This window comes from Cyprinus carpio, chromosome A11 (assembly GCF_018340385.1).
Source record: "Cyprinus carpio isolate SPL01 chromosome A11, ASM1834038v1, whole genome shotgun sequence".
NCBI lineage: Eukaryota > Metazoa > Chordata > Actinopteri > Cypriniformes > Cyprinidae > Cyprinus > Cyprinus carpio.
In genome coordinates, this window is record NC_056582.1 from 14,979,293 (window position 1) to 14,991,491 (window position 12,199).

The window sequence follows — 12,199 nt, forward strand, 5'->3', positions numbered from 1 at the left end:
CATGTGCTGTAGGACACGCTGTGCTGGGAGTTACACACGTATCTGTCTCTACATTCACTATACAGCTTTATGTTGATTGAGGAGAAAGTGACGTGGATGCTGTGCTGTTAATCTCATTTCTCTGATAGGTTGAGGAAGATGTGGCAGAAGAGGAAATGTAGCGTGCAGAACTGCTATCTAACCATTGCTCATGGAACTGTGAGTACTCATATAACTCTCTGTAAATCCATCAGGAAGCATTTTTTTTTCTTCTGCTGGTTTCTGTGATAAAATGTGAATACGTCCTGGATATATGTTCAGTTCTGCAGTGCTGGCTGTAATGGTGCTGTAAAACTTGGTATAACCTTATTAAAGCACTCTTCAAGTTTTTAGTTTACCAAATGAGAGTTGCAGATTTTCTCAGGAATATCTGTAAGGCCTTTGCAGACCAATCAGGAAATTTTTGTTGTCAAAATCATGCATATGATATCAAACAATGCATCTTCACACCTAGTATTGTAGTATTGCACTGTGTGGATCTGTCATTTTTAATTTTGTAAAATTGTTTTGATACTGAATATGACACATTGGACTCTATGAATAGTTTTTTTTTTAATAGATTTTCTTTGTTTTTGTTTTGTATTTTTATATTTACAGTACAGTTCTAAAGTTTATGGTTTTAAGATTTGTAATATTTTTGAAAGGCAACATTTATTTGATCAAAATCAATAAGAACAGTAATATTTTGAAAAAGTATTATATTTTTAAATAATTGTTTTCTATTTAAATATATTTTAAAATGTAATTTATTTTATGTGATGACAAAGCTGAAATTTCAGAAGCTATTACTCCAGTCTTGTTTCACATATTTTTATATTTATTCTTGTATAATTTGTGTTATAATTTACTTGTTATAATTTTTTACTTTTTATTGATACTATATTTATTTATAAATATATAACTATTCCAATGTAATTTAATTTAATTTATATTTATTTCATTCTTTTAGATTTTATGCTTCCGTTTTGTTCAGTTACATTTTCAAAGGCTGAAACCAATGCTGATACACAATACAAATGAGATGTAAATGAATTTCACTAAACAGGCCTTTAGTCATGATAGTTAGTGATGATGTGCTATCCTTTTGTTGCAGCCTAATAAATCACCAACTAAACTGAATCTCCTCACCTGCCAAGTCAAACCAAATCTGGAAGACAAGAAATGCTTTGACCTCATCTCACGTGAGTTTACCTCACACTCTCCTGGCGTTCCCCAACCAAGAGCTCAGTCCCATGTGACATAATTGAAAATAAACCCCATCCAAGGTAGATTTCAGGATCTCCACGCCAAGCTGAAGCGTGCCAGCCTCAGGCTATTTTTGGTGAAGAGAATGTTAATTGGATCTGCATGCATTATTCTGGCCTCATGTCTATAGTGTCATTATGACATTATGTAAGAATTCTGTAAACAGGGCACTATTTAAATTCAGTATTTGCACTTGAGCACAAATTGTTTGTTCTTTCCTGCCACTTCTATTTTAACAAAAGACCTCAAACCTGTTTTATCTTTCCTGATTGTTTGCTGATTACATGTTAGCTGGTGCTAGCTGAGAATGAATTGTGAATTTGCAAAGAGATAATGAGGGTTTTTCTTTTTTCTTAGATAATCGCACTTACCATTTTCTGGCTGATGATGAGTCTGATTGTGTGGCGTAAGTTTTTCTTTTGTTTATTCACAGCAATAAATGTTGTTCAAATGGCCCTATTTAGTTTGCTGATATTTCAACCTTAGAGAACCTACTCAAGCATTTATGTATCTGAATGAGTCATTTTTAACATAATTACGCATAAATAAAAACAAATAAAACCAATTATCTCAAAAATTAATACATAGAACTAAATTAATCAATAACTAATTTTTTTTCGTACTACATTTATCTATAACTATGCACAAATTGTGTCTTGAATTAATACAGAGATGTAAATGATGTATTACTGTATTTCCTGTTGAAATAGGAAGTGTGAGCAAGAAATATCAGATAAATAATAATAAATAAATATTTCCTGAGCACCATATTAGAATGTTTTCTGGAATAATGGCTGCTAAATATTCAGCTTTGCATCGCCTGAAAAAAATACTTTTAAAAATGCATTGAAATAGAAAAGCGTTATTTTAAATTGTAACAATATTCAATTGTTTCTTGGAGAGATAAAAATATGTAACATTTCTTCCTCTGATGTGGCTGTCCATATGCTGATTGAAGTGCTTTCCATGTCAGATCACGGCCCAGGTTTCTATCTTCAGCTGAATGTCAGAGTTGAAGAGCGAGTGAAGAGATTATTGATAGTCACATTATACTGCACCTTTTTAGAAAGGAATCCAAAAGAGTTTATCCACTGAATAGAAGTGCACATTCTTAAACTGTTTACAAAAATTCCCTGAGCTGTGACCGAGGGCATCTTCTCATTAACTGCAAATGAATCCTGATGTAACCTCTCATTATTAGTCACAAATGACTTTTTAATGCATGGTGCCACCTGGGAATACTGATGTAATATACATGTCTTCAATCTGAAGTTTCTTGTCGCCCTCTAATGGTTGTATTTATTTTTGCATCTTACTATAAATATCAGGTGGATATCAGTGCTAACAAACAGTAAGCAGGAGGCTCTGAATGTGGCTCTGGATGAGAGGAGGCCAAGTGGAGAGAACAGCGTTGAGGATCTGACACGAGCCATCACTGAGGATATTCGCCGCATGCCTGGAAACAATGTTTGCTGCGACTGTGGGGCCCCAGGTGCAAAAACAATGTTTTTACAGTAACACAAATGTTTTTGGACATGTGCTTTAAGTATTTATGTGCTCTTTGAAGTATCTGCAAGTCCTGTGTCAATGCCATGGTAAATGAAACTGATAATCATTTGGTACCAGTGCAGAAACCACTATAGGTAAAATCTAAATATTCAGAAAAGCGGTTGATTAATATGCATTTTTCATTTACCAGTTCTTAAGATTTTATATTTTGGTTTCCCCCGTCTTGAATATTTTGTTACAGTCTTGTTCAGTACGATGGTTATAACATTGTGAGTCATTAACAGTTTTGGTCTGTTGTCCCAGAAGACTTCAAAAATGAAATGTAGCGAGTTAAAAATGAGTTTGGTCAACTTTTAGCCACATAAATCTAATGTCAAGGGGTCTTTTCTCACAATTCTCACCGACAGTGTTTATATAATACAGTCCTTCATGTTTATTTTGACAGCGCAGTTATAATAAAACAGGGTTAGAAATGGAAACTAAGTGGTTTAAGCAGGGCCCCATCTAGCACCCTGAGCTGGTCCTCCGTTCATGCTGTTTTTTCAGTGCCTGTCCATAAATCATGTTTAATTAAATTAGAACCCAGTGAGTGTACATGAGCAAGCGGCCTGCTGGATTTATAGGCACGTTTCCTCTAAGAAATGCTGTTGATTTGGCTGGAGAGTACAGATTTTCCTTGGCTGCATTGCAAAATGTGTGTCATTGAATATTAGCGGAGCACTTTCACACTGAGCCAATGTTAGTTTTGTACTATTAATTATATATTATTTTGAAGTACCTTTTATTTTTTTATTTTCGGTTTTCATTTTGATTTTAGTTGAAGTTTTAGTATTTTACATTTTGTTTTCATGACTAACGATATGTTGCCCCTGGTGGTAAGATATAACTTTTTTTTTTTACATACTTTATTTGTACTGTGTAAAGTTATACTTCAATGATAAGAACACGAGGAGTGTAAAACGGATAATATTGTCAATCAGGCTGTATTTATTGCTAATAAGCCTTCATTTACCCCAGTTTCGGACTGTCAAGAAACTGATAATGTGTTTTCTTTCCTTTCAGATCCGTCTTGGATCTCTATAAACCTGGGAATCCTGACGTGCATTGAGTGCTCAGGGATCCATCGGGAAATGGGTGTACATTATTCACGTATTCAGTCGCTTTCTCTTGACGAACTAGGCACTTCAGAATTGCTGGTAAGGATTTACAGTAATCAACAAATGAGGAAAATCAATTCATGCACTGTTTACTGTAGCAGGTTGTCATCTTTAATGCACTGGTGAACAGAGAGAGAGTTTTTCACAGAATGACAATATCAGCAATTTCATATGATTTTAACTGCAGATTTATGGTTCTTTCTCTCTTATGCTTCTTAGTTGGCGAGAAACATGGGGAATTCGGGTTTTAATGAAATTGTGGAGGCCAATCTTCCTAGTCCCTCTGTGAAGCCGTCAGCAGAGAGTGACATGTGAGTGATGAGCAGCCCTGTAATTGCTCTTCAAACAGTAGCCAAATGGTTTCAGCTCTTGGAGTCTCTGTGTCCCCATTGCACCTGGTGTCTTTAGCATTTCACATAGCATTCATACCACTCAATTCCCTCTCAATCATGATTTTTATTTATTTTTTTTCAGCAAAAGAGCACTCTTCATGACTGGGCCACCTGTAACCTCTCTGTACACAATTAACCTGTCTGCAGATGGTGCAAAGCTTTTCAATTTGTTTTAAATTTATCATTCATGAAAGTAATTTGAAAGCTCAGGAACATCCAAATTACTTTAACCTTCAAACTGAACGGTTTGACTTACCCCGCTGTCACAATCAATGAAGGAAGTGTGGTTGTTTACACTAATCTTGCCAGCTGTCCTAAATGCATAGCGCTATTAATAGATTCTTGGACAGAGCGCTGAAATCACATTCATGTTTATAACAATCCGATCTATTCCTGTGATGGCAAAACTGAATTTTCAGCAGCCATTATTCCAGTCTTAAGTGTCACATGGTCTTTCAGAAATCATTCTAATATACTGATTTGGTGTTCAAGAAGCATTTCCTATAGTTTTCCTATAGATTTTTAATTAACATAACTGAACTGATTTCAGGCATACACAAAAAATGCGTTAGAAAGCATGGCCCCTTTAAGAGCTCTCACATCTGTTGTCTGCTGGTGTCTGTCTCAGGGCTCAGGGCTGGATTTTTCCTAATGACAGTCTCTGTAGTGTTTCAACCCATATCTGTCCAACAAGGTACCCTGAAAAGAGAGGAGAGTTGCACTAAAGAGAGTCACATCCGACACCAGTTATAATCGTCCTTAGGGAGCACTCGAGGGGGCCCTGTGGTAAACAGACCAAAGGGAACCCCCCTCCGGAATGTGATTGCGAATGGACCAACGGGGGTCCCTGCTCCCTACCTTGCTCTGGGCCCCGCTTCAGCCCTAGCTCCTGTTATGTTGGCTCTTACCATCTGTGGCTTGTAAATGAGCTAGTAGATATTGCAGAGATGTTAATTTTTACAGTGTGACTAAATGAAAAAAAAACAAAACATTTTATTGGTATTGGACATATGTTAATTCACACTGCCATTTTTGATAACTAATAAAAGGCTGTGTATTGAATTAGTTGGTGTTATTTGCAGGGCCATACGTAAGGAGTTCATAATCTCAAAGTATATGGAATGGCAGTTTGCACAACGTAGTGGTGGCTCACCGGAAACAAAACGCAAATATCTGCAGGACGCTGTGCGCAGTCGGGACGTTTTTAGCCTCTTACTGCTCTATGCTGAGAGAACCGACTTCAGCCAGCCGCTGCCATGCTCCCTACAGGTCAGCAAAACATGTTATACTTAAATGTACTGCTTAAAAGGATATTCCACCTAAAATGATCATCTGTCATCATTTACTGTACCCAGTATCATTCCAGACCTGTATGACTTACTTTCTTCTGCGGAACTCAAATAAAATATTTTTAAGAATGTTGGTAACCAAACAGTTCTGTTTCCATTGACTTCCATTGTATTTTTGTCTCTATAAGGGAAGTCAAAGGGAACCGAAACTGTTTAATTACTTACATTCTTCAAAATATCTTCTTTTACATTCCACAGAAGAAAGAAAGTCATACACGGTTGGAACGACATGAGGGTGAGCAAATGATGACAGAATTTAAATTTTTAGGTGGACTATCCCATACATGTGGACAGTACATGAACATTATACCCACTTGTATATATCAGGTCTTCTCTTTCTATTAACTTAATTGCATATTTTGTTTTGATAGGAAAAGGGGGAGACTGCACTACACCTAGCCGTCCTGTTGTCTGACAGGACATCGCTCCATGTGGCTGACTTCCTGTTCCACAACTGGTCAGTTAGAAATAATGGCATTGTTGTTCTAAAAGTGGACTTGAACCGATTCAAATATGGATTATCTTCATCATAACTGCCTTTCCTTCTTGTCTTCCGTTTCAGTAATAATCTGGATGCTCAGACTGTGAAGGGGAACACTGCTTTGCATTACTGCTGTCAGCACAACAAAACCGAGTGCCTTAAACTTCTGCTCAGAGCCAAGGCCAACACACATATCAGTGAGTGGGACCCTCAAACCCTTAAACCACAAAGACATTTTTGCATTGAGCTGTTTCATGCTCGATAATGTGTTTGTTTATTTATTAATCCAGTTCTTCATTTTAAGTTGTCTCTGCTCTAATTGGAGAAGGTTTTGAACATCAGTAATATTCCACACGTCAGTTTAATATTTATTGATGATATATAGAGTTTTGTCAGCATCATATCAGTCATTGTTAAAGGAATGAGGCTTATCACAGTTTGGCTGTTGGCTCATCAGGAGTTAATTACAGAGCAGGATGATCATTGTGCTGATGATAATGTTCTGTGATAGAGAATGATAATGGAGAGATGGGGCTGGACATGGCTCGCAGACTGAAGCACACGCTGTGTGAGGAGCTGGTGAGTCAGAGAGCTTTTCAGCAGTAACTTGTTAAAGCAAGTCTTTATTAATAGGATATTCATGTGGGTCTAACCTGTATATTTCACTTTTATTGAATCAAATGTTCAAAAGTGCTGTACACTTCAGTTATCATGGTCACGGTCTTTTCTATAAGCTGGGTTCCCACAACTTTTGGCCAATGTTTATCAATAGCTTTTCAGACACTGGTGAATAATGGAAAAGGATTTCTGAAAGCGTGTGTGAAATATTGTAATATTTTTCATACAGTATCATTTCCATACCTGGAAATCATAATGGAAAGTAATATATGTTTAATATAACAATATAATGAAAAAGCTAGTATAGCTAGAAAAAATTATATATAAAACAAAAAACACCATTTATTATATCATAAAAATGGTATATTACACAAAAAGGCTGCATTTATTACAGTAAGACAGTAATATTGTGAAATATTATTACAATTTCAAAAAACTGCTTTCTATTTTCTATTAAAATGTATAATATATTTAAAAATGTAATTTATGTAATTTATATTCATTATTCTAGTTTTCAGTGTTACATGATTCTTCAGAAATCATTCTGATATGCTTCTCATTCTATGATTAGATTCTCAAGAAACATTTCTTAATTTTTAACAGTGCTGAAAACAGTTGTTCTTGTTATTTTCAAAATTCTTTGATGTATAGAAAATTTAAAAACAGCATTTATTTAATATAGAAATCTTTTCGTATGTCTTTACTGTCACTTTTTATTTAATGTATACTTCCAATATAAAGGATCCGTTTCTTTAGAAAACAAACAAAAAAAAAAACTTACTGACCCCAAACTTTTGGTCGGTAGTGTACATAATATCATTTTTCAAAATATAAATATTTTGTAGATATACTGTAAAATATTTAGTTGGCTAGATATTGCTGGTTGTGAGTACTTGTGTAACACTTGCAAACAATGCACTATAATCAGTCTGTTGAAATAAATATCCTGTGTGATTCATTGGTGTGCAGTGTTACCCAATAATAACTATTTCTTAAGGGACACAGAGCTGCCTTACTGAAGGGAGAGGCTGATTTGAGCATTCATGGAGTATTGCATTTAAATCTCAACTAGGGCTTAGATACATTTGTACATTAAAAGATTGATTGTTTTAACTTAAGGTTTAGGTAATTGGTAATTATTTAAACATTCCAAGGAATGTTAATTCACATGGAAATGAAAAATACCCCAGCAATCTCTACAAACTGATCTTTAAAAATATATTTACAAACACATTTACAATGTAATCAGTCAAAAAGTGATTGATCCACATGGCAGCGTAATGTTTTGTCATGATCAGATCCACCAGTCACAGAACAACCAGTTCAACATGCACATGCACGTGGAATATGAGTGGAGACTCCGGCAAGATGACCTTTACGAGAGTGATGACGACGTAGATGACAAGGTAACAACATAAGAAGACCACACCTCCCATATCTTAATAGAACAGACTTGTACAGGATATAGTGCTAATAAAGCATAATACAAAATACATTATATTTGTGTATCATGCAGTTCATTATCCGGTGATTAACAGTGATGGTCCATATTTGTAGATGGGCCCAGTGAAGAAGGAGCGCTTTGGACGGCCGTTCAGCTTGTATCACAGTAGCTCTGCCTCTCACGGAGGAGGAGGAAGTAGTGGAGGGGGGTTGTTCAACATGGGTCGGAGGCAGGCAATGGCCCGGGGAGAAAACCGGAAGGATGTGTACGCCATTCCCAACTCTCAGACACGCAGCCAAGACAGTCCCCCTCCACCACCCCCTTCATCGCCCGCACCACCACTGCCACCTCGAGTCAAAGGTGGGAAACTTCTCTTCTCTTCTCTTCTCTTCTCTTCTCTTCTCTTCTCTTCTCTTCTCTTCTCTTCTCTTCTCTTCTCTTCTCTTCTCTTCTCTTCTCTTCTCTTCTCTTCTACAGTCTTGTTTACTCTCCTCATGTCCTTTCCAGCTCCAAACATCCCCCCTCCTCCCCCTCCTATGAGCTCACCTGATGGCTGGACGTCCCATGAAGTGAGCAGCAGTAAGAAACGAACCCCTCCTCCCCCTCTTGTCATCCGACACAAGCGCACCTACTCTGAGCCCACCCCTCAGGTGCCCTCCAGCCCCCACTTAACAAGGCAGGGGTCAACAGGTACGTGACAAACCTGGAATGATGCATATTACATGATCCTCGTATCTGTAAATACCTGGAAATATCCAGGAATTTAAAAATCCTACAAAAAGCCTAGAATTCCTTACAATAATGGAAAAGTCATTGACATTTCTGTAGTGTATATAGTTTTTACTATGAGAAAGTGAATACACAGTATTTTCTACTTATGTTAAGCTATTATAAATTTACAAGCATGTTTATAATATTTTAAAATGAATGAATTGGCTCTTTGAAATCACTATAATATTAATTTTTGTTAGAAAAAAACAATTTTTTTTTATCTTCATCAACTAGGTGTGAGATCCCTGCATACTTAATTTCTTGTCATGTTTACAAGTTATATAAATATGTTTTATTTCTTTCTTGTGTACAGATTATGGAGTACCTTCAGTTGCGAGAAGCTTCGGTGGTCCAGACTCACCTTTCCAGAAGTGTGTGTAAGTGCTTTTTGTCACGTATGCTGACCTCTTTTGGCTATACACTCCTTCAGAAATCATTCTAATATGGTAATTTGGTGCTTACGAAACATTTCTTATCAATGTCGAAAACAATTGTGCTGAGTAATATTTTTGTGGAAATTGTGACTTTTTTGTTGAATAGAAAGTTCAAAGAACAGCATTTTTAAAACAAATATTTTGTAATATACTCTCTCTTTTGAACAATTGCTATAAACATCAGAATTAAATGTATAATCAGATATATACAAACCATCTACTCAAGAACCTACTGCGCTACACTATCATGATTACACTTTTACAGTAAACTACATTGTTTATATACAATACAGTACAATGCAATACAAAATATTGTGTTGTCAGTAACACATACTGATTGTAAGACTTTCTGTTTCAGCCCAGGGTCTCCCAAATACACCACGTCCACTCTCAACTCCTTATCTGAACTACCAGAACGAGGTATACAACTATCTGTCCGGTCATCTTTCCACTATATTGTTTTCAGTTAAGTTGTTTTGCTTATCACGGCTCATGGTTTTGTGACTGTAATCTCTCTCAGCAGGCTTTCGAGCAGATGGGGAGAGCAGCTCGTCTCACTTTGTGTACCAAACCCCACAGCCCATCACCCCTGCCCCGGCCCCGGCCCTGTCCCCCACCTCCCCGCGCTCCTTCAACCTGGAGGCTAACGGCAGCTCCTCTTCCTCCTGCCACACTGCTCCTCACCCACTGCCCAGAAAAACTCTGGTGAGAACAGAAATCATGAGCAGTGCATGAACTGGAGAGATGAATATCATGTTGCTCACACGGTGGTCTTTCATAGCTAAGGAGTTTTAATGTTCTCAGTTTCATTAGCCTTTTTTTGTCCCAGATGTTTCTTCTGAAGTTCCTAAAGGAGAAATAAAAATATATCTACTTCACTTGGGTTTTTTTTCTTAGAAGAAAATCTAAGCAGGAACCTTAAGAAAAAAATGCCATTTAATTTAGATCAGTCCAATTTTTTAATGTTTTTGTCATGCTCCCCAAGGGTGCATTTATATATTTTGATCGAAAATGCAGTAAAAACAGTAACATTGTTAAATATTATTGTTTTCTCAGCTAATTTTTTTGTACCCAATACTCCAGTTTTAAGTGTCACATGATCCTTTAGAAATTGTTTTGTTTCTAACTTCACCTTCACCAGCTGTTTTGCATTAGCCAATCTACCAGCACCAAACCGGCTTAAACCAGTCTGAATCCACACAGGATTCATGCTGGTCTGAGCTGTTTTTTTTTTTCTGCAGGGTCTGAAGGAATGTAGTTTTATTTTATTTGTCTTTAGCTTTTGGAAAGACAAAGAGTGATGCAGACACTCCTTGGCATATTCCTCATATGTGCGATTTCCCATCAACAAATTATTTTAAAAGAAATTCAATATTGGCTAGAAGCCACATGATACAGTTTTTGCAATTTCTTGTTTTTGTGTCCAGAAGAAGTCGAAGCTGAAGCGTGTTAAAGCCATGTATGACTGTGCGGCGGATCATCACGATGAGCTCTCCTTCAATGAGGGTGAGATTCTGGTGGTACTCGGAGAGGAGGATGCTGATTGGTGGGTGAGTATAAGAATAAAAGGACAATTCATTTGAGATCAATTTCAAAGAGAGATGCATGAAACTAGCACAGCTATGTAGGAAATTCATTTCCTGGGACAAAGGTCAATTGTATAGTTTAGTAGCCATTATACAAAAAAGAATTCAGAATGATGAGATTTACCAATCAGTTTAAAACATTCCAGAGAGCAATGTAAAAATAGAATTATTAAGTCATGACGGCACACACAGCAGTGAACACACACACACACACCGTGAAGACACACCTGGAGCAGTGGGCAGCCATTTATATTGCGGCGCCCGGGGAGCAGTTGGGGGTTCAGTGCCTTGCTCAAGGGCACCTCAGTCGTGGTATTGCCGGCCCGAGACTCGAACCCACAACCTTAGGGTTACGAGTCAAACTCTTTAACCACTAGGTCATGACTCCCCCCTTTAAGCTTTAAGAATGTAATGTGTTTTGTTTTTTTTAAATAGGAGTTATAAATTCACTTTTGAGTGACTGTAATTCATGTTGTACATATATATATATATATATATATATATATATATATATATATATATATATATATGTGTGTGTAATATGTGTGTATGTGTGTGTGTGTGTGTGTGTGTGTGTGTGTGTGTGTGTGTGTGTGTGTGTGTGTGTGTAATAAAACCAAAATAAAAATATAAACTAAACACAGGAAAATCCTGAGGAATCCATGGCATAAAAATGCTTATTCTCATCTGGGTTTGAGGACTACAAACTGAACAGCTCTCTTGTGCTTCCTTGTTTTACATGCCAGTAAATATAGTACATTTTTTATTTCACTTTTTATTTCCAGTTGTCTTCAGCTCTTTGTAGTATTGTTGGCATAAATGTCTCCAATTCCTTGTTACGCTTAAAGATGGTTTTGATGAGGAAGCTGCAGGGTTCTTGTTGGCCTTTGACAGACGAATCCTACGATCCCATGGGAGCAGATGGAACTGATCAGAGCAAAGCTCTCAGGGTCCATGTTTTATTCTGCTCTGCTTCCATATCTGAAGCCTAATATCCTGCAGATTCTTCTACAGGAAAAATAGCCTCTGGATGGCCCATCAAAAGAATACATTTCATGTAGATTCATAGAGAGACACTTGGCATACAGGAAAGAGCTTTTAAAATGAAATGGATCCTGTTTTGCATGTTATTTTTAACATCCTCACACGTCCCACATTTTTTGTGTTCGCCTCA

General features: G+C 36.9%; 1 protein-coding gene across 4 annotated transcripts in view; it reads left to right on the plus strand.

The window, feature by feature from the left end:
- Positions 1-12,199, plus strand: part of LOC109059894 (arf-GAP with SH3 domain, ANK repeat and PH domain-containing protein 2-like) — a 29,867-nt gene that overhangs the window by 16,054 nt on the left and 1,614 nt on the right. For 2 of the 4 annotated variants that reach the window (XM_042766455.1, XM_042766458.1), the window contains 17 exons: positions 129-198; positions 1,133-1,220; positions 1,642-1,690; positions 2,613-2,776; positions 3,856-3,989; positions 4,170-4,261; positions 5,425-5,611; positions 6,063-6,148; positions 6,254-6,369; positions 6,684-6,751; positions 8,089-8,196; positions 8,348-8,594; positions 8,742-8,924; positions 9,319-9,382; positions 9,798-9,859; positions 9,960-10,144; positions 10,867-10,989. In XM_042766455.1, the coding sequence (XP_042622389.1) occupies positions 129-198; positions 1,133-1,220; positions 1,642-1,690; positions 2,613-2,776; positions 3,856-3,989; positions 4,170-4,261; positions 5,425-5,611; positions 6,063-6,148; positions 6,254-6,369; positions 6,684-6,751; positions 8,089-8,196; positions 8,348-8,594; positions 8,742-8,924; positions 9,319-9,382; positions 9,798-9,859; positions 9,960-10,144; positions 10,867-10,989 (2,026 nt within the window). The remainder of the gene's footprint in view (positions 1-128; positions 199-1,132; positions 1,221-1,641; positions 1,691-2,612; positions 2,777-3,855; positions 3,990-4,169; positions 4,262-5,424; positions 5,612-6,062; positions 6,149-6,253; positions 6,370-6,683; positions 6,752-8,088; positions 8,197-8,347; positions 8,595-8,741; positions 8,925-9,318; positions 9,383-9,797; positions 9,860-9,959; positions 10,145-10,866; positions 10,990-12,199) is intronic. The other 2 variants (XM_042766457.1, XM_042766456.1) reach the window with 2 other exon arrangements.